Here is a 27,151-nt window from a genome sequence, read left to right on the forward strand (position 1 = left end):
AAACGTTGTCAGATCTGCCTTGTATTCCTGCTGTGAGGAAGCTGATGGGAGGTGGATGGAATAATTTTCACTTTTTACCTTCAGGTTTCATCTCATTGGCCACCCATCTGCCAAATGTATCATCTCAGATAATACTGTCATTTGGGATATGGAGCCACCACTCTGTGAACGTGAGTTACAATCTCTTCCTATTTGTCCCACCAGTTAATCCTAGCATCACCCCCCTGGAATTACTAAGAAACAGTCTCATTTCTCTTGGCAATGATGTTCTTCCAATATTTCAAAAGAGACTGGTCATTTGATGAAAAGTGCTTGCAGTGTTCTAAGCTCCCAGGTCTTTCTGTTTTTTTCCTTATCTTGGTGTATCATTTAGTTAAAACAGCCCCCCAGCTTCCTCTTTTGTTGGGTGAACATTTCCCAATTTGAAGATCATTCTCTTCAGGGAAGTAAACAAATGCAAAGTTAGTGAAAGTAGCCCAGCTTCCTCTCTGTCAACTCTCAGCATCAGGTCATGTATTGAAGCAGTGGCTCTCTCCCTTCCTCCTTGTTCTTTGAACAAGGTATGCTGTCTTCCTGCTCAGAAAGAATGAAGAGGGATTAAGAGAAATGCAAGACAATATGAAACATAATAATTTCCATATAATAGGGATACCAGAAGGAGAAGAAAAACAGCAAGGGATAGAAAACCTATTTGAAAAAAGGAATGATGGAAAACTTCCCTAATTATATGACAGAAAAACTCACACAAATCCAGGAAACACAGTGAGTCCCAATCAAGAGGAACACAAAGAGGCCCACCTCAAGACACATCATAATTAAAATGGCAAAATTTCAAGACAAAGAGAGAATCTTTAAGGCAGCAAGGGAGCCCGAATAAAGCTAGCAGCTGACTTCTCAGTGGAAACACTCCAAGCCAGAAGAGAATGGCAAGAAATATTCCAAGTAATGACAGCCAGAGGTCTGCAAGCAAGGCTACTTTACCCAGCAAGGCTATCAATCAAGAGAGAAGATCAAATAGGAAGCTTCCCAGACAAAAGACGTCTAAAAGAATACACCTCCACCAAACCAGCTTTGCAAGAGATGCTAAAGGGACTGCTTTAATGAAACGAAGTAAGAGAGAGAGAGAGAGAGAGAGAGAGAGAGAGAGAGGAACACAGATACGCAAATGGCAATGAATAAGTACCTATCAATAAGAACGTTAAATGTAAATGGATGAAATGCTCCAATTAAAAGACATAGAATAGCTGAATGGATAAGAAAACATGACCCACACATATGCTGCCTATGAGAGACCCACCTCAGGATAAAAAACCTACACAGGCTGAAAGTGAAGGGCTGGAAACAAATTTTCCAAGCAAACGGACAGGAAGAAAAAAGCCAGGGTAGCAATACTCATATTTGACAAAATAGACTTCCAAACACAAGGCCATAAAGAGAGACCCAGAAGGTCACTTCATAATACTCAAGGGAAGAATCCACCAAGAAGACATAAACATTGTAAATATATATGCATCCAACATAAGAGCATGATGCATGCTCACCCAGACGGCAGTGAGAGTTGAACACTGCGGATGGCTCGTCAAAACACGAGAAAGACATACACAGAGTCAAGAAGTTTCTGTGGGGAAGTAAAAACAGAATGGCGACTCTCTCTAGTGGGGAGATCACCTCGTCTCCATGCCCAAGCAGATTTTTATTGAGAAAACAGAATTAGTTTCACAGAAACTAATTTCACAGAAACTAGTTTCACAGAAAACAGAATTGGATTCACAGTCTGGCATAAAAGATCAAAAGATGTAGGTGACTTACAAAGATGCAGACAGAACCCCCACTGTGATTCTGGGCAATGATTGGGGTTTTAACATATGAAAGGACTACAGGTTCCAAAGGTTTCCTGTCTGTACCTTTAAATTCCAAGTTAATAACATCCTCCAGCAAACATATCACAGGATCTTGCATATTCTATGTCCCAGGCCTGATTACCCCAGGGTTCCACCGTTTCTGGTCTGGGCTGCACCGCCCTGCTATTTCCACAGTCGTGAGTTAACAGAGAAGACAAAAGCAGCCAGGACACTTGGATTTCTAACAAGGACTCAGGCTTTGACAAATCCGAGGGGGCAGGGGTTGATGTCCATCACCCCTTGGTATCCACAGCTCCGAGTCTCTTCCCTTAGGGCATTCTCACATGATCGAGTCTGTCTTACATTCATTCTCTTTCTTAGAGAATTGTTACCTGTCATTGACTGCCGATCATGCAATGAGAGCCAGACATTAGAACAGGCAGCGTTCATGCCAGGGAAATAAGTTTTGTCTCCTTCATGGCTTCTGGTCGGGAGGTCTTTCACTCAGCCTAAGTCAGGAGGGCTATAGCTTCCTGAGACCAGGCAGGGCAGTCCCAACAGGAGCACATAAATACATAAAGAAAATCTTAGAGAACTTCAAGAAAGATATTGACAGCAACAAAATTATAGTGGGGGATATTAACACCCCATTGTCAAAAATGGACAGATCTTCCAAACAAAATATCAACAAAGATATTGTGCCATTGAACAGTGCCACATTGTGGCAATGCCCTAGATGAAATGGACTTAACTGATATATACAGAGCCCTTCATCCCAAAGAAGCGAAATACACATTCTTTTCTAATGTACATGGAACATTTTCAAAGATGCACCACATTATAGGACACAAAACAAGCCTCAACAAATTCAAGAAATTCAAACCATACCAAGCATCTTCTCTGATCACAAAGGACTGAAACTAGAAACCAACCCCAAGGAGAAAAACAATAAACACTCAAAATCATGGAGATTAAATAGCATGCTATTAAACAATGAATGGGTCAAAAATGAAATTAGGGAATGAATCAAGATATTTCTGGAAATAAATGAAAATGAACTCACAACAACGATAAAACTATGGGAACACAGCTAAGGCAGTCCTGAGAAGGAAGTTCATAGCCATACAGGCCTTCCTAAAAAAAGATAGAAACCCTATGTCTACAAGATAGAAACCCTATGTCCACAAGAACTCAAAGAACAACAACAAAGACAGCCCAGAGCAAGTAGAAGGAAGGGAATAACCAAGATCAGAGCAGAATTAAATAACATACATACTAAAAGCACAATTCTAAGGATCAATGAATCCAGGAGTTGATTCTTTGAAAAGATAAACAAAATTGACAAGCCTTTAAGTAGATTCATCCAGAAAAACAGAGAGAAGACCCAAATAAACACAATCAGAAATGAGAGACATTACAACTGATACCACAGAAATACAAAGGATTGTAAGAAATTACTACAAAGAACTGTATGCCAAGAAATTTGGAAACCTAGGTGAAATGACAAATTTCTAGAAAAATACAATCTTCCAAAACTCAATGAAGTAGAGGCCAAAAAGCCTGAACAGACCAATGATAGCAAAGGAAATGGAAGCAGTAATCAAAAAATTTCTGGCACACAAAAGCCCTGGACCAGATGGTTTCACAGGAAAATTCTACACAGCATTTAAGGAAGAGCTAACCCTTATCTGTCACAGACTATTCCAAAAAATCTAAAAAGATGGAACACTCCCAAACTCTTTTTATGAGGCCAACATCATCCTAATCCCAAAACCAGGTAAAGACACAACAAAGAACGAAAATTTGAGGTGAATATCGCTGATGATCAAAGACATGAAAATCCTCAACAAAATACTGGCGAACCGCATCCATCAATACATTACAAAGTTCATATACCATGACCAAGTGGGATCCATTCTAAGGATGCAAGGATGGTACAATATTCACAAACCAGTAAATGTAATACATCACATAAACAAAAACAAAGACCAAAATCACATGATCATATCAATAGATGCAGAAAAAGCATTTGATAAGGTACAGCACCCATTTATGATAAAAACACTCAGCAAAAGTGGGAATAGAGGCACCATCCTTCAACATAATAAAGGCCACATACGAGAGACCTACAGCCAACATCATACTCAATGGGCAAAAACTAAAATACTTTTCCCCTAACATCAGGAACAAGACAAGGCTGTCCACTTTCACCACTTCCATTCAACATAGTACTGGAAGTTTTAGCCACAGCAATCAGACAAGAAAAGGAAATAGAAGGCATCCAAATCAGAAAGGAGGAAACAAAACTGTCACTGTTTGCAAATGACATGACAGTGTCCATAGAAAGTCCAATAGACTCAGCCAAAAAACTACTTGACCTAATAAATGAATTTGGCCAAACAGCGGGATACGAAGTCAATATCCAGAAATCAAAGGCATTTCTGTACACCATCAATGAAACAGGAGATAAGAAATCAAGAAAACATCCTCATTTGATATAGCGAAAAGAAAAATAAACTACCTAGGAATAAACCAAACCAAAGAAGTAAACAACCTGTATTCAGAAAACTACATAACACTGAAGAAAGAAATCAAGGAAGACACAAACAAAGGAAATATATACCGTGTTCGTGGATTGGAAGAATTAACATCATCAAAATGTCCATACTACCCAAAGCAATTTACACATTCAATGCAATACCTATGAAAGTACCAATGGCATATTTCACAGACATAGAACAAACACTGCAAAAATTTATATGGAACCATAAATGACCCGAAATAGCTGCTGCAATTTTAAGAAAGAAGAGTAAAGTAGAAGGGATCACAATACCTGATATAAACTGTATTACAAGGCCACTGGAATCAAAACAGCCTGGTACTGGCATAAAACCAGGCACATGGACCAATGGAACAGAACAGAGAGCCCAGAAATAAACCCAAGACTCTATGGTCAATTAATATTTGAGAAAGGGGGCAGGAACATAAAATGGAGTAAAAAAGAGCCTCTTCAACAAATGGTGTTGGGAGAACTGGACAGCTACATGCAAAAAAGTGAAACTCAAGCACCAACTTACACCATACACAAAAATAAATTGAAGGTGGATAAAAGACTTAAATATAAACCCTGACACCATTAAAATCATAGAGGAGAATGTAGGTAGGAAAATCTCAGATATTTTATGCAGAAACATTTTTACTGACATGTCCCTTAGAGCAAGGGACATACAGGGAAGAATAAACAAATGGGATCTCATCAAAATAAAAGCTTCTCTGTGGCTAAAGAAAACAGTATTAAAATAAAAAGGAAACCACATGTATGGGAAAATATATTTGCCAATGATACCTCAGACAAGGGTTTAATCTCCAAAATAAAGAAAGAATTTACATGACTCCACTCTAAGAAGACAAGCAACCCAATTAAAACTGGACAAAGGACTTGAACAGACACTTCTTCAAGGAGGACATACAGAGGATCAAGAGACACAAGAAAAGATGCTCAGTATTGCTAGCTATCAGAAAGATGCAAATTAAAACCATAATGAGATACCAATTCACACTGGTAAGAATGGCCCTCATAAACAAAACAACAAACAAAAAGTGTTGGACAGGTTGTGGAGAAAAGGGGACCCTAGTGCACTGGTGGTGGGACTGCAGACTGGTACAACCACTATGGAAAGCAGTATGAAACTCCCTTAGAAAACTAAAAATAGATATGCCTCTTGGCCCAGCAATTCCAGTGCTGGGACTGTATCCTAAGAATCCTGAAACACCATCCATAAGAACCTTTGCACCCCAATGTTCATAGCAGCACAATTTACAACAGCTAAGTGCTGGAAACAACCTATGTGCCCATTAGTAAATGAATGGATCAAAAAACTATGGTGCATTTACACAATGGAATTCTATGCAGCAGAAAGAAAGAAGGAGCTCCTACCCTTTGCAACAGTATGGATGGAGCTGGAAAGCATTATGCTAAGCGAAATAAGCCAGGCAGTGAAACACAAATACCATATGATCTCATCTTTACCAGGAACCTAAACAACAAAACAAAGAAACAAGCAAAATATAGTCAAAGACAGTGAAATAGAGGTCAGGGTGACAGTGACCAGAGGGGAGTGAAGAGGGAATTTCAGGGGAGAATGGGAAGGGTTTACAGGAACAAATATAAAGGACACATGGACAAAAACCTGGGGGGGGTGTTGAAATGGGAGGCAGTTGGGGAGGGATGGGTGGGTAGGCTGGAATGCAAATAAAAGCAGAAAACTGTACTTGAACAATGACTAAAATAAAGAAATACAGAAAAATCTATCCCAAGCTAAAAAAAAATTAAACTGTAGAATACATTGTTACACTGAAATATTATTAAGACAACAAAGGTATTTTGGAAAACATGGTGTGTTTGTCTGCTCTTATTTAAGATTACAGATTAAAGAATTACCAGTGGTGCTTCTAGGCAATGGACTTAAAGATAATTTTCATTTATATTTTATAAATTTTCTACAAGAAATCTGTATCTTCTTAAATATTTTTAAAGTAAAAATAAATAAAGAAATATCTTTCTACATTAATGTATACCTGCCAAAAATGACGGAAAATATGTTGTATGCTTTGGAAAGCTTTAAAATGCCTCGGAGTAATCTCATACTTAGATATTAGACTTAATTTGTCCATAAAATGAGGTGTGTTTTTCAAAATGTTTTTACGAGTAGCATTTTAACACATTTTCCCCACTTGTATATCCTCCATTTTTCTGACTCAATATTTGGCAAAACGTTGGCAATATTGGCACTACATCCTTAATACTCACATTTTCCAACTTACTAAGATACAGTGGAACACATACTCAGTTATTTTCATTTCTTCTGAATCTGTGACTATTGGGTCAGGTGTGATATTTTATATTTGTGCTTTATCTCTATTTTATTAGTTGTGCCAGAGATTTTGTTTTTGTTTATTTGGTAAAGATGCCATACTGTGTGCTGCATCATATTACTAACCAATAGAATCGTGCCAAATGCCTTCTATAGAAAGAGAACTGAATTAATTAATTACATTGAAATAACATGAAAGTTCTCACTTAAAATGAGACCCTTAAGATATGACACATTTATTGAAATAATGTTAATGGAGAAGGGCAGGAGCCATCACATCGTGATCACTGAATCTACATTGTGCAAAGACATGTCTGTACATTAGAAAAGATTAGACAAGAGCAGAGAGAGGTGTTGTGAGTATTCACATTTAGTGAATCGGATTTTTAAAAACCTGCTTGCCAAAATGTATAAATATAGCTTGTAAGATATTGAGGTTTTGTTTAACTTGCTGTCCCCTCTTTAGGTATTCATTGCAGGCCACCCCCAGCCATAGCCCATGGAGATTATTATGGCACCAACAGAGAGTATTTTCCATATGGAACAGTGGTGACCTATAGCTGCACTGATCAAAAGACAAGGGAAAAGTTTGTCCTTGTGGGTGAGAAGTCAATCTTTTGCACCAGCGAAGACAATCATTCTGGCACCTGGAGTGGCCCTCCGCCTCAGTGCCTCATACCTAATAAATGCACCCCTCCAGAAGTTGAAAATGGAATAAGGGTGTCTGAGAACAGAAAGCTTCTTCTCCTTAAATGAAATCGTGAGGTTTAGGTGTGAGCCTGGCTTTGTCATGAAAGGACCCTCCAGTGTGCGATGCCAGGCCCAAAACAGATGGGAGCCAGAGTTGCCCAGCTGCTTCCGGGGTGAGTCTGACTGAGGCTTTGAAGGGGCCTGCAGAGGACCCGGGCTGTAGGAGGACCAGGGTATTGGTGTATGTTCTGGGGAGAAGATGCGTGGTGAAGAGTGTGAGGAAAGTTTCTTGGGATGAAGCATGAAATAAACAAGGGGTACGTGTGTGTGTGCATTCTCTGCTTGTGCCTTTATCTGGAGAAGCAAGAGCTTAATTAATCAAGAAAGGAGATATTTGGGACTCTCATATTGGATAATTCTGAGGCCACACTACTGGGTCTCAGTTACATGGGAAAAATGATGGGAACTTTCTGGTCAACTGTGTCATAAGGACTTCATATTCATTATCTCATTGACTCTTCACAATCTTCCTTTCAATTAGTGTTAATCATTTATCTATATGACACGGACGTTAGCTTGGTCTCTCAGAGGTTAAGTAAATCGTCCAAATCAGGTGCCAGTAAGTGGCATACCCAAGAATAGAATGCATGTGTGTCACACCTTGGAGCTTGAATGCTGTGGTTCTTTCCATATTTCTATCAGCACCCATCACAGAAAGAAAGACTGTTTATCAAGACCAACATCCTAGCCTCAGAATAGTCACAAGGACCTTAGGGTGTATCTATTCTGTTCTACATCGTACATTTTACCATCAGGAATATGAAGTTAAAAGTGAAAGTATCTTTCTAAAAGACAAAGAGATTTTTTCATTCATCTTTCATTAGATATCAATTAGGTTAACATTAAAATGAGTTTTCATGCTCTAAGCACACATCAAAGGGGCTGAAACATTGACTCACATAGTCTCTAAGCAATGTGCCCTCTCTGTACAAGGACAGGCATATTGAGGGGCTTTTGTTCTTGATGGCTTGTTTTGTCTTCTTATGCCATAATTGCTGGCTTAGGAGTGCCTTGGTAAATAATTGTGGTGGATGCACAGGGATAGAGGTGAAGTTCACTGTGCTGCCACTAACCTGTATTAGCTTGAGTGATCACTGAGAGAGCAGCTGGCAGGACAAACAGACAGAGATATAAATACGAATTTTACTAACTTCAATCATAAGAACACGATAACAGAGATGAAGGGAAGTCTGTTAAACAGATTTACACTCAGGCAATCTTCTCATTATCTGAAAGATGAAGCTGTAAATTAGCTGACCTTTTAGCAAGTATGTGCATGGGGAAGCCCACCAATACTAATACCTTTGTACTAAACAGCCAGCACCACAAGAAGTGTTCCTGTGCCTGGTGGACTGATGGATATATTCTAAACCTCATGCAGGAAAAGAGTGGGTTCTAATTCTCTAGGTCTTACTCATGGGTGGACTTTGGCTACATCTCTCCCTTATTCTTAACTTCCACATGAGTAAAATGCAGACATTGAGGGGTCAGTTGTTTTTCTTGGTTAGACCTAAACTGCTCTAATTATCCTGGAGTCTCTAACTCCTTTGTAGGATGAAGATTTAGCAAAAAAAATAATTCTCCACAACTCATAATAACTTTTACTTGTTCTCTCCTCAGTATGTCAGCCACCTCCAGAAATCCTGCATGGTAAGCACACCCTCAGTGACAGGGACAGCTTCTCCCCTGGGCAGGAAGTGTTCTACAGCTGTGAGCCTGGCTATGACCTCAGAGGGGCTGCCTCTCTGCGCTGTACACCCCAGGGGGACTGGAGTCCCGCAGTACCCAGATGCGCAGGTACATACACTCTTGTCTGGTTTGAAGGTTTTAGCCTGGGGCTTTATTCTCCACCTGCCTGTGTTATCTCTGTTTTCCTGTTTCTCCAGTGAAATCATGTGCCAACTTCTTGGACCAACTTCCTAATGGCCGTGTGCTCCTTCCACTTAATCTCCAGCTTGGAGCAAAAGTGTCCTTCGTTTGTGATGAGGGGTGAGTGTGATCTTGCCAGGCCTTCTGGAGACTGAAATTGGACTTAAAAGTTCATTCAAAAGGGGAGGTTTGCGTGTGGCGAAAAACAAAAACAAAAAACAAAGAAAACATTGCAGGAGCATTAAATTTTGAAAGTGTGTAAGAAAAGTAAGAGTAAGATTTTGCTGCCATTGTTTTCCTCTAGGACCCTTATGGTGTCCCGACTTATATTTATGTCTTTTATTCACCTTGAATTTATTTTGTGTTTGCTGTAAGTTGGTGATTGAGTCTCATTTTTTTTGCATGTACCTGTACAGATCTCCGACACCTTTTGTTAAAGAGTATCTTTTTATGCCATTTTATGCTTCTTTTCCCTTTGTCTAATATCAATTGACCATACAGAGTTGGGTTCATTTCTGGGCTGTCTGTTCTGTTCCATTGGTCTAGGTGTCTCTTCTTATGCCAGTACCAGGGTGTTTTCATTACCATGGCCTTGTAATACAGTTTGATATCAGATATTTGAGACAGCATGGATGTAATTGGAGAGAACTGTGCTAAATGAAATCAGTCAGGCAATTAGGGAAAAATACCATATGACCTCACCTTTAACTGGAACATAATCAACAAAAAGGGAAACAGCAAGCAAAGTATTACCAGAGACACTGAAAGTAAGAAAAAATCTGACAGTAATGACAAGCAGGTGGGAGGATTAATGGAGGGAAGGGTTTTCAGGAACTACCATAGAAGATGCATGGACAAAACCAAGGGGGAGGGTGGAAGCCAGGGAGGAAGGGGAGGGGGATTTGGCTGGGATGGAGGGGAGTGGTGGGGGGAAAATGCAGACAACTGTAACTGAACAACAATAAAATAATTTAAACAAAAACCAAACAAACTAAAAGAAAAGCAAGAGTAAGAAACAGGCAGAACTAATAATATGAGATATGAAGGGAAAATTGGGACATTTATTAAATGGCATGTATAAATATAATACAATGAGTGATTATGGATACTTATATTATACACTGGGGAACAAAAGACATTTTCCAAGGAGAGAAGGCTAAGAATAATTTGGAGAGTCCCAAGAAAAGTTTGATGTGTTAGAAAAAGCTTACTTAAAATAATTAAGATTATTTAAGACTTATCAGTCATTTCTTTAATCATCAAAAGTCAAATTTGTAATAGGAGCAAAAGTATAACACTAAGCATTTTAATCTAATCATATGTCTACTGGTCAGTAATGGGTTAGGTGCTCTGAATTGTGATCATGGTGGCTGATGTGATGGTTTTAGGTAAGGTCATTAACTTGTTTGTGTGAATCTGGTGCTCTTCACTGTGTGCACATCTGGGCATGAGAAGGATCAAGCATGAGCAATGAAAGACCTGGCTCAGGCAGTTCCAAGGAATCCTAGCAGGCACCCAATGCCAGTACCCAATAAGATTTAGGAGTCACCACGGTCCCATGTAACATTGAGAACTTTGGATGGTTTCATACAAAGTAATTTCCGATCTCCTTTCCTTTTCCTCTAGAGTTTTCAAATCTATTATCCAGGGGCCCAACGTGCTGTTGTAAGCCTCCCTCGCAGCCATCACAGATATAGAGACAAAAAGAACAGGCTTTTTTTTCTCTTTGCAGTTATTCTCTTTTTTGTTTTGTTTTTCAGTCCAAACTGGGAGCTGTTTTAGTTTTTCTCTCACCAGCAGAATTAGATGGCTGTTGAGTTAGAAGACTCAGTTTTCCATCAGGGCAATGAGTAGATTTATCAGGTTTGCTTTGGAACAATCAGCTAGAGATTCACTTCTCAGAGTCTGAGTTCAGGATCAAGGAGATGGTTGCTCTACTATGACCACCTTCTTCAAGGCTGGGACTCCGTGTTATGTGACCAGCTAACAGTGCTTCACTGTTCTCCCCTGCTGGAGGCTGTGTCTGTCCAGATTGGAGTGGCCTCCAAACCTCTGCTGCCTGTTGGTTTCGGACGCTAAGATGTTTGGCAAACTGAATGGCGTTTTGGCTGAGCCAGCTCACCTGTTCACCACCTCTTTCTTCTTCAGATTCCACCTAAAAGGCAGTTCTGGTAGTCATTGTGTCTTGGCCGGAATGGAAAGCCTCTGGAATAGCAGTGTCCCTGTGTGTGAACGTGAGTAGAAGGAAAAATACTTTAGGCAAATTTCTCCCTAACCTCGTTATTATTTTGACCTATGGCCACTCCTGGGTGGTTCTTCTGTTTTTTAATCTGCATTATTGTGAAATAGTTGCTGACTTTATGCGTATTTATCTGTGATCAGTTTCTTGTGAAGCACTTTGCTGTGCACCATGAGTTTGGGGAAGCATTTGTTCTCTCTCTCTATCATTTTGAATTCTGTGTTCCATGTGACATATCCTAGGTCCCCTTTAGGTCAGGAGAGATTAAATAATGTGAATCTTTGAAGAATTTTTTCTTCCTTACTTTCCTAATTCTTTGTTTTTAATTTTTTTCTATCATCAGGATGCAATGACTCTAAAATTTTTCTATTTGTTTTCTAACATATAAATATAAAACATTTTTTACTTTAGATGCATATTACCACTTATATTTTGTACCTTAATAATTCTTTTGCATTGTATTTTTATTACCATATACCCTGCCCCCCAATGCTCTTCTACCTCCATCCAACCCCCCGGACTCCAGCAATCATCACACTGTTGTCATCCTTCATAAAGTTTTTCATTTTAAGGCCAATCATTTTACCCCACACCCACTGCCCAGAACTGTCAACCCATTCTCTATCTATGAGTCTGTCTCTATTAAAAAATTCATTCATTCCCACAACTATTTACTGGGCACATACTATGTACTTGATGTTCTTCTCATCCCTGGTGTTATAGCAGTGAAAGAGTTAATTCTCTCTCCCCATATTGTTTATACCCAAATGGGAAGATGATCAGGAAATACAAAGAACGAATAAGTGTTATGGATGTGATAGATCAGAGAAATGAAAGAATGCAGGGAAAGTCAGGAGCAACATTTCATGAGATAAACACTGTAAGACTGCTTGTGCTCTCAGTGTGTCCCTAAATAAATTATGTTGAACGATTCATAAGTAATAAGCTGATTCAAACAGTGATTCTCTGATGTGTAGTGTCAATACCAAGCTCTTCTATTCTTCCCATTTATATGTTGCCCAATAGAAGATAAGACTTTGCTTTGTCTTTTGGTATTAAAAATTGGAATATATAAACCCACATATACGTATATATAAAATATTACTACCATGTTTACTTCACTAAAAATATACTCAGATATCAAATGTACTTTCTATAGTAAAATATTTGAGAATAACTTACATGTAGATGTCTACTATGCATGAAGCCCAATGTTTCTTGATGAGACATAATAAGTGGCTGGCCTAGTGACATATATTAGAGCTCACTTGTTGACTGAACTATCTTTCTTACTTTTCATGACTCTTGCTGGTTGAAGTAGCTCCCTCCAAACCTTAAGGCTACTTAGAAATGACATTTAGAACTGAGGAGGGAAGTGTTTTAAACAGGCAAGCAGATAATAGAGAGAAGTAACTATTTGAAACCTTGCTGAAAGTAAAGAAGAAAATTAAATCATAAACAGATCCAAACATTTGAAAAACACAGCAACCTGAATGGTTTAGAATTATCACAATGACCAAAGATGCTTCAATTCATTGTGCCAGCATCCTGTCATCATCAAGATTAATGGCCAGTATAAATACATTATCAAGGAAGAGTTTCATATCTTTAGGGTGATTAGTACCTGAGGGTACATTGTAGAAATATTTCTTGAGAATGGAAGCTCCTTGGAATACAATGATTTTACCTGTGCCATATGCCAGGGCCCTGATGAATGGCTGGGACAGAATACCTGCCCAAATAATATTTATCAAGTACTTGAATGAGTTAGATTTCAAAGAGTTATTATTTTTTTTAAGTTTCAGAACTTAATTTAAGGGTGTGAAGTTTTATTATCCAGAAGGCTTAACTATCAGGGAGACTCAAGACAAGTCCACTTGTTATGTACTTTTTCAATGAAAAATGACATTGAGATCTTGTTTCATTTGGCTCATCTCATCCAAGGCCTACACCAAAGAGGTACTGTCACAAATGATTTTTTAGGTAGCAACAACTCAAACACCCTATGACTGTGGAATAACTCTGGAGAAAACTCCTCAATGAAACTCACAGCCTTTGCCTTCTTTCCAGAAATCTTATGTCCAAATCCACCAGATATCCATAATGGAAGACACACAGGAAAACCTCTGGAAATCTTTCCTTATGGAAAAGAAGTAACTTACACATGTGACCCCCACACAGACAGAGGGACGACCTTCATTCTCACTGGGGAGAGCACCATACGCTGCACAAGTGACAGTCAAGGAAATGGGATTTGGAGTGGCCCTGCCCCTCGCTGTGGACATCCAGGTTAGTGCACACTACCCCACATCCTAAATGGTTCCAGAATACCTAAAGCAGAACTTCCAAAATTTGGGGAGTGTGCCTCACTTTTAATTGCTTTGTAGACAAACACCACAGATGCTTTCAGCCAATTTGGCCTAGGTTGTAAATTAAAATAATGCTTCTTTGGTTCTTTGCCTCCAGCCATTGTAGTCATTGAATTCTTCTCACTGCAGAAAAAGGGAAGTGAACAGGAATATGAACCCAAAAGAAGATGCAAAATAAAGAAAGTGTGTATATCTAAGGTCTGGAGAATGTTTCTGAAGACATCCAACCACTCTAAGACACCCATCTTCAGGACATAAAAGACAGAAAGGAGAAAGTGAATTGTAGAAGGGACCCTGGTCTTCACCTTACTTACTGACAACTGAGAAACTCTGAGAGAAAAGAACAATCCTAAAAGGAAAAGGACCAAGGTCTAGTCTCCCAGAATCATTTTTGCCTGCACTGTCCTCCTCCATCACCATGGCTTTAATGTCAGGTGCACTTAGGAGCCTGTTTATCAATGTAGAGACCTAGTCCATACTCACTGAATCTATAGTGAGAGACAGTCTTCCCTTAAGTTCTATGATTTTATTTTTCATCAGACCTCTATCTGAGATGGCAACCCTTGTGCTATCATCTAGATTACTAGACTGGAGACATCTTCATGTGTGATTTGTCCTTAGGGGTAAATTTCAATCATACTGGGGACTCCTTGAACTGGAAGGTAGGAGAACGAATATTTCAGCTGTAAGATAAAAGTCAAAGGGTGATATAAATAAACTAATATCCCAGGGAAAATATTAAAAATAAGTCAATATTTATAGAGAGAGAAATTATTGAGTAATCTCAAGAGGTGAGAAATTGCTTGATGATCTTCCAAATGAGAATACTCTGGGTGCAGAATTGGCTATGGTATAACCATTTCTATGTGAATGAATAATTGGAAGAGAGGTGGAGGACAGCTGAAAGAAAAACTAAAAGAGAAGGTATTGTCAAAACCAAGTGGAAATGATTTCTATTTTTCCAAGCATATGTACTTTATTGGATTCACATTTTGAATCCAAAGTGAGCCTAGAGCTAATAGGCCATAAGGGCGTGGAGCTAAAGCTAGAATTTAATTCGATGTACACTTCCAACAATGTCTTCTTGTAATGGTAAGTGCAGTATGTTAGTTTGTTTTATTTTAAGGAGATGCTATCAGTTCCTCCTTGTGTCAAAATGGCTTGCTTAGGAATCAGACCTACAGAACTGGTGGCTGCTTCCTAGTGTCAAGAAATACCTTGAGTTCTCCATTCATGCTTGAGAGGCCTCCATGGGGGACTTGATGCACTAAAGGACAAAGAAACCAGACAGGATGGTGGAACCTGGGCAGGAGAGCTCTTTCCCAGAAAAAAAAATGTGGAAAAGAATTGAAGCTGCCTTTTACAGTAAATTATATGAAGAAAGCGACCAAAAGAGTGGAATACCCTTTCAGAAAGTATATTTTCTAAAGGGCCTGTGCTAAAAATGGAACTTCCCCTCCCAAGGCTATGTGGAAATTATCTCTCCAGGACTAAAAGTTTCTTTTGCTCTGACACTGAATCTAACGGGAGAGAGAAATAAGGTCCCTGGGTAGCTTTATGTTAAATGTGATGTTCTTGATATTTTGTTTCCTAGGTTACTGTAATGCCCCAGGTCATTTTCAATTTGCTAAGCTGAAAATCCAAACCAATGAATCTGAGTTTCCTGTTGGGACATCACTAAAGTATGAATGCCTCCCTGGGTACTATAGGAAGTCATTCTCTATCAGTTGTCTAGACAACCTGGAGTGGTCAAGTGCCAAGGATGTCTGTCGACGTGAGTAAACCTTGCATTGGAGCTTTTCCATGTCTGTCAAATTATCCATAGGATCTTTGGATATCTAAGTTTTCCAAGTTTAGAGACAAGGAAACTTTGCTTCTCACAAGTGTCCACATGGGTGGATGTAAGAGTCAGTGTTGTAGATCATCCCTAACTATTAGTTGACACGTTTGTTTCATGACAATTTTCCAAGAAATATTTGCAGGAAAAGCAACATATTTTACAGGAAAAAATAAGGAAGATAAATTGTTTGAATAACCAGGTAGGAAGAAACTACTATGCAATAAATCCATAATTAACCTTTACATTTTGATGACAAATTTCAGGTAGAGATAAGACAGGTCTAGATAGGTCTGTCTTAATGTGGTGTCTAGTAGGCAGCCCAACTCAGTTGGGTAAGTCAAAAATATGTGGAACCTTCAGAATTGCATGTACTTGTTGGAAAGCTACACAGTGAGGTTGGGACCTCATGTACTACAAAAGTTCAGATTACTCTACCTGGCTCCAAAATTCTGTTTCTTGCCACAGGTAAAGTATGCAGAACTCCTCCAGATCCAGTGAATGGCATGGTACACGTAGACACAGACACCCAGTTTGGATCCAGAATTAAGTATACTTGTAATGCAGGGTAAGTTGGCCATAATATCTCTTGATTCAAGATTTGCAGAATGGCAACACTACCGTTTAGTCACACCACAGTAGGAAGGGGACTAGACTATAACCATCTGCTGCTTAAAAACCTGAACTTAAGTGTTTCAGTTTCTGATTGAAATGAACAAAGGTATGATAAGATAAAGGGGGACATGTGTAATCTTTCTGGAAAACACGACAGTGCATACAACAAAAGCGAGGTACTCACCACGTGCAAAGGAAGAAAATGTGGGGAGAGCACAGCCAAACCATACAAAGAGCGCTAAGTGAGAGTGCACATTGCTGGAACAAAGGGAAGGCCATGGAGCATTGTGTGAGAAAACAAATCTTAAAGGTAAATGCACTATTAGTTTGCTAGGGCTGCTGTAACAAAGTACCAGAAACTGGGTGTCTGAGAACAACAGGAATGTATTCTCAGGCAGTTTTGGAGCCCAGAAGTTCAAAATTAAGGTGCTGGCACAGCATGATCCCTTCAAAGCCTCAGAGGGAGGTTCTCTCCTTACCTCTGCCAGCTACTGGTAGCCTCAGTCCTTCCTTGGTGTGTGGCTGCATCACGCCCACTTCTGCCTCTGTCTTCCCATGGCCATCTTCCTTCTGCATCTGTGTCTCCCGCTGCCTCCCGTGGTACACAGCATTTCTCCTCTCTGTATGGCTCTATGTCCAAAGTTCTATCTATATAAAGATGCCATTCCTATTGCATTAGGGCCACCCTAATGGCCTCATGTAGACTTGATTACATCTTCAAAGACCTTACTTCCAAATGAGGTCACATTCATGGGGACTGGGGTTTAGGACTTTAACATACCTTTTTGAAGAACACTATACAGCCCTGTAACAGGGCCCATGTGAAAATGTCCAACATAAAATCTGTACTGGGTGGTTGTCCTGCCCTTGGTGGTTACCCTTGCTCAGCACACAGTGGACTCTTGACTGCACTCTCAGTTCAAGCAGCTGAGCCCATTAGAGAATCTGGGCTACATTTGTGCCACAGTTGGCACTGGAGAGTCATTTATGGTCCTCAGCAAATGTATTTGCCACCCAAGGCCTAGAAGACCAGAGTACATGTAATCTGACAAAGTAAAATTAGAGTAAATCTATACATTTCTCTTTCTCTGAGCACTTTTAAGTACAGTCTCCAAATACTCTGACTGTTCCCTCTTCATCTTGCATTACTGAGTGAGGTGAACCTGTCTATGGTATGAAATAGGAAACCATTAAGCTCATGACAAATCCCAGAAAAAATGTAAACAGACCAATTTGAAGAATCAGTATTTCTTCTTACAAAACAGAGTTACTTCCAAGAGATCAGGAAGACTTTTAGAAAAATGTCTGGTTTGTGTATATTTTTTAATTTTAGTTTTACTGTTGACACTGTTACAATATTCCAGCTCCACACTTTTGTCCACTTCCACTGAGACCATGGCCCATCTTCCCTCTGGCCATCACCATACTGTTGGCTGTGTCTGCAGGTTCTGCAACTATGTTCTTTGACATTTCCCTTCACGTTCTCTTATCCAGTCCCCCTCTCCTCCCCTCTGACAGCTGTCAGTCTGTTCCATGTATCCATACTTCTGTATCTATTTTGTTCATGAGTTTCTTTTGTTCATTAGACTCCACATGTAAATGAAAAAAACATGGTATTTTTCTCTCTTTGATGGGTTTATTTTACTTAGCATGATTACTTCTACCCTTGAAAATTTCAAGGGCCATCTGTGTGTCTTCTTTGGAAAAGTGTCTATTGAGGTCCTTCAACCATTTTTTTCTCATATTTTGTACTTGTTACATTTTCCTTGTTGTTCCAGTACAGTTGTCTCCATTTTCACCCTACCATGCCACCCTGCCCCACCCTTCCACACTTCACATTCTCGAACCTACTCCCTTTGGCTTTGTCCATGTGTCCTGTTTACATGCTTTTGATAGCCCTTCCTCTATTATCCCTCTCACCTGTCCTCTCTGGTTACTGTCAGTTTATTCTTGATTTCATTGTCTCTGATTGTATTTTGCTTGCTTCTTTGTTTTGTTGGTTAGGTTGCACTTATAGGTGAGGTCATATGGTATTTCTCTTTCACACTGACTGGCTTATTTCACTTAGCATAATGTTTGCCAGTTCCATCAGTGCTGTCCCAAAGGGTAGGAGCTCCCTTCTTTCTGCTGCATAGTATTCCTGTGTGTAAATATACCACAGTTTTTTTATCCTCTCATTTACTGATGGGCACTTAGGTTGCTTCCAGTACTTGGCTATTGTAAATTGTGCTGCTGGGAACACTGGGGTGCATAGGTTCTTTTGGATTGGTGTTTCAGGATCCTCAGAGTATAACCCCAACATTGGTACTGCTGGGTCAAAAGGCAGTTCCATTTTTAGTTTTCTGAGGAACTTCCATACTGTTTTCCACAGTGGCTGCACCAGCCTGCATTCCTACTAACAGTGCACTAGGGTTTCCTTTTCTCCACAACTTCACCAGCACTTGTTGTTTGTTGATTTGCTCATGATGGCCATTCTGACCAGTTTGAAGTGGTATCTCACTGTGGTTTAAATGTGCATTTCTCTGATGGCTAGTGATGCTGAGCATCCTTTGATATGTCTCTGGGCCCTCTGTACATCTTCTTTGGAGAAGTGTCTGTTCAGGTCCTTTGCCCATTTCATAATTGGATTCTTTTTCCTCCTGAAAATGGAGTCATGTGAGTTCTTTATATATTTTGGAGATCAAACCCTTGTGTGAGGTATCGTTTGCAAATATGTTTTCCCATTGAGTTAGTTCTCTTTTCATTTGCATGCTATTTTTCTTTAGCTGTGCAGAAGCTCTTTATTTTGATGAGATTCCATTTTTTTTTATTCTTTCCCATATGCCTCTTCCTGTAGGGGACATATAGGTGAAAAAATTGCTGAATAGAATGCCTGAGATTTCCCTGCCTATCTTTCTCTTCCAAGACTTCGATGGTGTCACAACTTATTCTTACGTCTTTTGTCCACCTTGAATTTACTTTTATGTATGGTGTAAGTTGGTGATCCAGTTTCATTTTTTTTGCATGTAGCTGTCCAGCTCTCCCAACCCCATATGTTGAGGAGGTCCTTTTTCCTCCATTTTGTGCTTCTTCCCCCTTTGTCAAATATTAATTGACCATTGAGACTTGAGTTCATTTATGGGCACTCTATTCTGTTCCATTGGTGTATGTGCCTGTTCTTAGGCCAGGACCATACTGTTGTGGTTACAGAGGCCTTGTAACATAGTTTTATATCAGAAGGGATCATAGTTTGTGATCCCTTCTACTGTGTTCTTCTTTCTCAAAATTGCTGCGGCTATTCCACCCACTTTTTAAATTGGATTGTTTGCCTTCCTGGTGTTAATTGTATAAATTATTTATATATTTTGGAAATTAACCCCTTATTGGATATATCATTGGTAAATATGTTCTCCCATGACGTGGGTTCCCTTTTTCTTTTTTTTTATGGTTTCTTTGCTGTGAAGAAGCTTTTTAGTTTGACATACTCCCATTTATTTATTTTTCTTTTGTGCCCTTTACCTTAGGAGACATATCAGCAAACATATTGCTATGTGAGATGTCTGAGATTTTACTGCCTATGTTTTCTTGTAGAATTTTTATGCTTTTACAACTGACAGGTTGTTTTCAATTTTCAGTTTCTCTTGTGCATAGACTTACTTAGTTGTCTAGTTTCATTTTTCACATGTACCTGTAGAGTTTTCCCAACACCATTCCTTGAAGAAACTACCTTTACTTCCTTGTATGCTCTTGTATCCTTTGTCAAATATTAATTGTCCATATGGGCATGGGTTGATTCCCAGGCTCCCTGTGCTTTTCCATTGATTACATGCCTGTTCTTATGCCAGTATCAGGTTGTTTTGATTACAATGCCCTTGTAGTATAGTTTGACATCAGACATTGTGATACCTCCAGCATTGTTCTTCTTTGTCAAGACTGCTGAAGCTATTCAGGGTTTTCCTGGTTGCACACAAATTTTTGAATTATTTGTTCTAGATCTGTGAAACATGCCGTTGATATTTTAGTGGAATTTCACTGAATCCACAGATAGCTTTGGGTAGTATGGACATTTCAATGATGTTAATTTTTCTATCTTACCTATTTGTATCTTTCTCATTTTCTTTCTTCAATGTCCTACAGTTTTCCAAGTACAGTACTCTTACTTCCTTGGTTAAATTTATTCTTAGGTACCTTATTTTACTGTTGCAATAGTAAAGGGGATTGTTTTTGTAGTTTCTCTTTCTGATAGTTCATTATTTGTGCATAAAATTCTCACCAATTTCTGAATATTAGTTTTATATCCTGACATTTTGTCCAATTCATTCATTAGAACCAAGAGGTTTTGGGGGGAATATTTGGGATTTTGTATGTACAATATTGTGTCATGTGTGAATAATGACCATTGTACTTCCTCCTTTCCAGTTTGGATACCTTTTATTTTTCCTTTTGGTCTGTTTACTGTGTCTAGGACTTCCAGCCACATATTCTTTCCAGGAATATGTTGAGCAAGAGAATTGAAGGTGGACATCTACTTGTTCCCAATATTACAGGGTTCACTTTCAGTTAGTGTTTCAGTATGATGTTGGCTGTAGGTTGTTCATATATGGCCAGTCCTCATTCTAATGGTCTCCCATTATAGGCAGTGTCTACAACCCTTTTGAAAAGAAGTAGACATTTCTTCCCCTTCTCAGGGTAGCAGAGGCTGAACTAGCAATGGAGATTGGATTTGCCTCCTATCGATGTAGCCACACAGCCTGGCACTTGCCCATCTAGTTCCTAGACAGAAACCACCCTACAGGAAGACACAAGGACCAGGCCAGCTGAGTGACTCAAAAAGTGATGGGCGGGCATCTGACTGTGCGCTCCAGGTGGGGTGCACTGTCCTCTCTTTCCCAAGCCACATATTGTGGCCACTGTCTGGGTTGCCTCCAAAAGCATCACCACTAAAAAGACAGCCCCTTAAAGTCACCTCTGTGTGTAGCCAGCAGATCCCTCCACAGAACCCAGAGATGGCCATGTGGCCCTACCAGCAGTCAGAGTCTACACTGTGAACTCCCCAGCTGGTTCTGTAACAATAGGAGGGCTCTTCCCTAGCAGTGTGCCATCTGAATATTTCAGGCAGACAGCATTCCCACTTACTTTTACCAGCAGTTGCTATGAGGGCTCCCCCTTCTTGTCTCTCTTGCCCTTAGGCTGGGTCTCCCTGCACGGGGATGAAACCTCACACTCCTAGGAGGATGGAGTTTTGCAGCCATGTTGTCTCTCTGGCTTTGAGGCCACTGCTGCACCTGAATGCAGGGGCTATCATTTCCTGCATCTCTTCCTGTCTTTCCAGCAGCTATGTGACTTCTTCTGTACATCTTGGTTTAATATTTCAGGTCAGCTAGAGTTCAGTTGGTTGTTCAGGTTGGCGGCTGTGTAATTTAGTTGTAAATTTGGTGAGTGCCAAAAGCCAGTCTGTGTAGCTTCCACCTACTCTGAAGCCATCTTGGAATCCACTCCTGTTTACATTTTTAGTAGGATTCAGTTGCATGCTGTTTCTGTAAAGCCCCTTGAAAACTGAGAATGTTTGCACACGAATGAAAAGCACAATTGTCAAACTCAAAATCTATGACAAACACATTGAATATTGAATAAAATTAGTACAGAAAGTAAGAAATGAACAACCAAATTCTCTGTGAATTTGGTGAAATAGAATAAAGAAAGAGACCAAAGAGAAGGTATGTGTAAACAGACAGTATGAGGATTCAAAATACCGGTAAAAAATGTAGAAAGAAAAATAATAATGCATACCCACCCATCACTAGGGAAACATTCTTATTTCAGGGAAAAAGATTACATTTGGGTGGCAAACACTCATTGCAATATGCCGATAATGTATTATAGAATTGTACACTAGCAACCTATAAATAATATTAACCAATGCCATGCTGATAAATTTATTTTAAATATGAAAGAAGAAAAATAAAAGAAATTTTAGTGGCTTCAATAATTCAGAAGGGAAATTCATAACTATAAACCATGCAAAAATGTTGTGCACATTGATATAACTGTAATCCTTTCCATCACTAAATTGCAAAAGATAGTGTTTCTAATGAGCCAAGCTATATTCATGTCTATAGCCTCCAAATATACATTCACGAAAAAGTTATGACACATAAGTATACACAGTAGGAAAAAATCCAGGCCATCCAGAAACAGTTTTTTTTAAATGAAAAATGATGAAGTATAAAAAACTGTCAGTGATGTAAAATTTGTAAAATCCAAAAAAGAAAAAAAACACATAATTTTCAAAAAGCATGGTCAAATATTTTCAACAAAGTTAAGAACCCTAATGGAATGATAGAACTAATTTTTCAAAATTGTAACTCTGCAATGTAATAATTAAATAACAATCTCCAAAGTTATAAAATGTATCCATAAAACTTGAAAAAAATTGGAGAGAGCAAGAAAATATGTGCTATACTTATATTACATGGGCAATAGGTAAACTATACATATTTTGACTACACTATAATTGAGAATATAGACCTAAGTACAAATGTTTGTGTAGATATGCCACATGCACACATGAAATGAAATTTCTAATGAAATTAAAATTGCATATTTAACTTTCAATTTATTAGAACACCTAAAATAGTTCACCTTTCTGCTTCATATACAAAATACAATGGCTTGTAAATAGGATCAAGAGCACCACATATAATGATGCTTACAAGAACCATGCCTAAGTTAAAATGACATAGCAGTGCTAATTATATATGCATATTAGAAAAATACAAAGATTTAAAACTGGCACTAATAATAATATGAGAAAAATACAGAATTTAAGAGGTAAAGTATTGAACAGGTCTACAAAAGGATTGTTTATTTTGGTTCCTGGTGCAATCCATAATGAAGCCAAAAATTAAGAAGCAGAGTATTGTCATGAGAAATTAAAGATGAAATAGCCCTTGCAATAGTTAGAGGATAGGAAAAGAGAAACAAGAAAACCCAGATCAAACAAGTGGACTTTATGCTAGTCCCTAGACTTCCCCCAGATCAAACGTTGTCAGATCTGCCTTGTATTCCTGCTGTGAGGAAGCTGATGGGAGGTGGATGGAATAATTTTCACTTTTTACCTTCAGGTTTCATCTCATTGGCCACCCATCTGCCAAATGTATCATCTCAGATAATACTGTCATTTGGGATATGGAGCCACCACTCTGTGAACGTGAGTTACAATCTCTTCCTATTTGTCCCACCAGTTAATCCTAGCATCACCCCCCTGGAATTACTAAGAAACAGTCTCATTTCTCTTGGCAATGATGTTCTTCCAATATTTCAAAAGAGACTGGTCATTTGATGAAAAGTGCTTGCAGTGTTCTAAGCTCCCAGGTCTTTCTGTTTTTTTCCTTATCTTGGTGTATCATTTAGTTAAAACAGCCCCCAGCTTCCTCTTTTGTTGGGTGAACATTTCCCAATTTGAAGATCATTCTCTTCAGGGAAGTAAACAAATGCAAAGTTAGTGAAAGTAGCCCAGCTTCCTCTCTGTCAACTCTCAGCATCAGGTCATGTATTGAAGCAGTGGCTCTCTCCCTTCCTCCTTGTTCTTTGAACAAGGTATGCTGTCTTCCTGCTCAGAAAGAATGAAGAGGGATTAAGAGAAATGCAAGACAATATGAAACATAATAATTTCCATATAATAGGGATACCAGAAGGAGAAGAAAAACAGCAAGGGATAGAAAACCTATTTGAAAAAGGAATGATGGAAAACTTCCCTAATTATATGACAGAAAAACTCACACAAATCCAGGAAACACAGTGAGTCCCAATCAAGAGGAACACAAAGAGGCCCACCTCAAGACACATCATAATTAAAATGGCAAAATTTCAAGACAAAGAGAGAATCTTTAAGGCAGCAAGGGAGCCCGAATAAAGCTAGCAGCTGACTTCTCAGTGGAAACACTCCAAGCCAGAAGAGAATGGCAAGAAATATTCCAAGTAATGACAGCCAGAGGTCTGCAAGCAAGGCTACTTTACCCAGCAAGGCTATCAATCAAGAGAGAAGATCAAATAGGAAGCTTCCCAGACAAAAGACGTCTAAAAGAATACACCTCCACCAAACCAGCTTTGCAAGAGATGCTAAAGGGACTGCTTTAATGAAACGAAGTAAGAGAGAGAGAGAGAGAGAGAGAGAGAGAGAGAGAGAGGAACACAGATACGCAAATGGCAATGAATAAGTACCTATCAATAAGAACGTTAAATGTAAATGGATGAAATGCTCCAATTAAAAGACATAGAATAGCTGAATGGATAAGAAAACATGACCCACACATATGCTGCCTATGAGAGACCCACCTCAGGATAAAAAACCTACACAGGCTGAAAGTGAAGGGCTGGAAACAAATTTTCCAAGCAAACGGACAGGAAGAAAAAGCCAGGGTAGCAATACTCATATTTGACAAAATAGACTTCCAAACACAAGGCCATAAAGAGAGACCCAGAAGGTCACTTCATAATACTCAAGGGAAGAATCCACCAAGAAGACATAAACATTGTAAATATATATGCATCCAACATAAGAGCATGATGCATGCTCACCAGACGGCAGTGAGAGTTGAACACTGCGGATGGCTCGTCAAAACACGAGAAAGACATACACAGAGTCAAGAAGTTTCTGTGGGGAAGTAAAAACAGAATGGCGACTCTCTCTAGTGGGGAGATCACCTCGTCTCCATGCCCAAGCAGATTTTTATTGAGAAAACAGAATTAGTTTCACAGAAACTAATTTCACAGAAACTAGTTTCACAGAAAACAGAATTGGATTCACAGTCTGGCATAAAAGATCAAAAGATGTAGGTGACTTACAAAGATGCAGACAGAACCCCCACTGTGATTCTGGGCAATGATTGGGGTTTTAACATATGAAAGGACTACAGGTTCCAAAGGTTTCCTGTCTGTACCTTTAAATTCCAAGTTAATAACATCCTCCAGCAAACATATCACAGGATCTTGCATATTCTATGTCCCAGGCCTGATTACCCCAGGGTTCCACCGTTTCTGGTCTGGGCTGCACCGCCCCTGCTATTTCCACAGTCGTGAGTTAACAGAGAAGACAAAAGCAGCCAGGACACTTGGATTTCTAACAAGGACTCAGGCTTTGACAAATCCGAGGGGGCAGGGGTTGATGTCCATCACCCCTTGGTATCCACAGCTCCGAGTCTCTTCCCTTAGGGCATTCTCACATGATCGAGTCTGTCTTACATTCATTCTCTTTCTTAGAGAATTGTTACCTGTCATTGACTGCCGATCATGCAATGAGAGCCAGACATTAGAACAGGCAGCGTTCATGCCAGGGAAATAAGTTTTGTCTCCTTCATGGCTTCTGGTCGGGAGGTCTTTCACTCAGCCTAAGTCAGGAGGGCTATAGCTTCCTGAGACCAGGCAGGGCAGTCCCAACAGGAGCACATAAATACATAAAGAAAATCTTAGAGAACTTCAAGAAAGATATTGACAGCAACAAAATTATAGTGGGGGATATTAACACCCCATTGTCAAAAATGGACAGATCTTCCAAACAAAATATCAACAAAGATATTGTGCCATTGAACAGTGCCACATTGTGGCAATGCCCTAGATGAAATGGACTTAACTGATATATACAGAGCCCTTCAACCCAAAGAAGCGAAATACACATTCTTTTCGAATGTACATGGAACATTTTCAAAGATACACCACATGATAGGACACAAAACAAGCCTCAACAAATTCAAGAAATTCAAACCATACCAAGCATCTTCTCTGATCACAAGGGACTGAGACTAGAAACCAACCCCAAGGAGAAAAACAATAAACACTCAAAATCATGGAGATTAAATAGCATGCTATTAAACAATGAATGGGGCAAAAATGAAATTAGGGAATGAATCAAGATATTTCTGGAAATAAATGAAAATGAACTCACAACAACGATAAAACTATGGAACACAGCTAAGGCAGTCCTGAGAAGGAAGTTCATAGCCATACAGGCCTTCCTAAAAAAAGATAGAAACCCTATGTCTACAAGATAGAAACCCTATGTCCACAAGAACTCAAAGAACAACAACAAAGACAGCCCAGAGCAAGTAGAAGGAAGGGAATAACCAAGATCAGAGCAGAATTAAATAACATACATACTAAAAGCACAATTCTAAGGATCAATGAATCCAGGAGTTGATTCTTTGAAAAGATAAACAAAATTGACAAGCCTTTAAGTAGATTCATCCAGAAAAACAGAGAGAAGACCCAAATAAACACAATCAGAAATGAGAGACATTACAACTGATACCACAGAAATACAAAGGATTGTAAGAAATTACTACAAAGAACTGTATGCCAAGAAATTTGGAAACCTAGGTGAAATGACAAATTTCTAGAAAAATACAATCTTCCAAAACTCAATGAAGTAGAGGCAAAAAGCCTGAACAGACCAATGATAGCAAAGGAAATGGAAGCAGTAATCAAAAAATTTCTGGCACACAAAAGCCCTGGACCAGATGGTTTCACAGGAAAATTCTACACAGCATTTAAGGAAGAGCTAACCCTTATCTGTCACAGACTATTCCAAAAAATCTAAAAAGATGGAACACTCCCAAACTCTTTTTATGAGGCCAACATCATCCTAATCCCAAAACCAGGTAAAGACACAACAAAGAACGAAAATTTGAGGTGAATATCGCTGATGATCAAAGACATGAAAATCCTCAACAAAATACTGGCGAACCGCATCCATCAATACATTACAAAGTTCATATACCATG

General features: G+C 39.2%; 1 protein-coding gene across 1 annotated transcript in view; it reads left to right on the plus strand.

Moving 5' to 3' along the window:
• CR1 (complement C3b/C4b receptor 1 (Knops blood group)) overlaps positions 1-27,151 on the plus strand; it is a 121,419-nt gene that overhangs the window by 33,027 nt on the left and 61,241 nt on the right. The window contains 10 exon segments of the mRNA XM_045850716.1: positions 85-170; positions 7,182-7,450; positions 7,452-7,578; positions 9,086-9,262; positions 9,352-9,454; positions 11,483-11,568; positions 13,644-13,862; positions 15,537-15,716; positions 16,248-16,347; positions 23,498-23,583. Of these exon segments, the coding sequence (XP_045706672.1) occupies positions 85-170; positions 7,182-7,450; positions 7,452-7,578; positions 9,086-9,262; positions 9,352-9,454; positions 11,483-11,568; positions 13,644-13,862; positions 15,537-15,716; positions 16,248-16,347; positions 23,498-23,583 (1,433 nt within the window).

The sequence above is a fragment of the Phyllostomus hastatus genome, unplaced genomic scaffold, assembly GCF_019186645.2.
Source record: "Phyllostomus hastatus isolate PE091 unplaced genomic scaffold, TTU_PhHast_1.1 phas_contig_855, whole genome shotgun sequence".
NCBI lineage: Eukaryota > Metazoa > Chordata > Mammalia > Chiroptera > Phyllostomidae > Phyllostomus > Phyllostomus hastatus.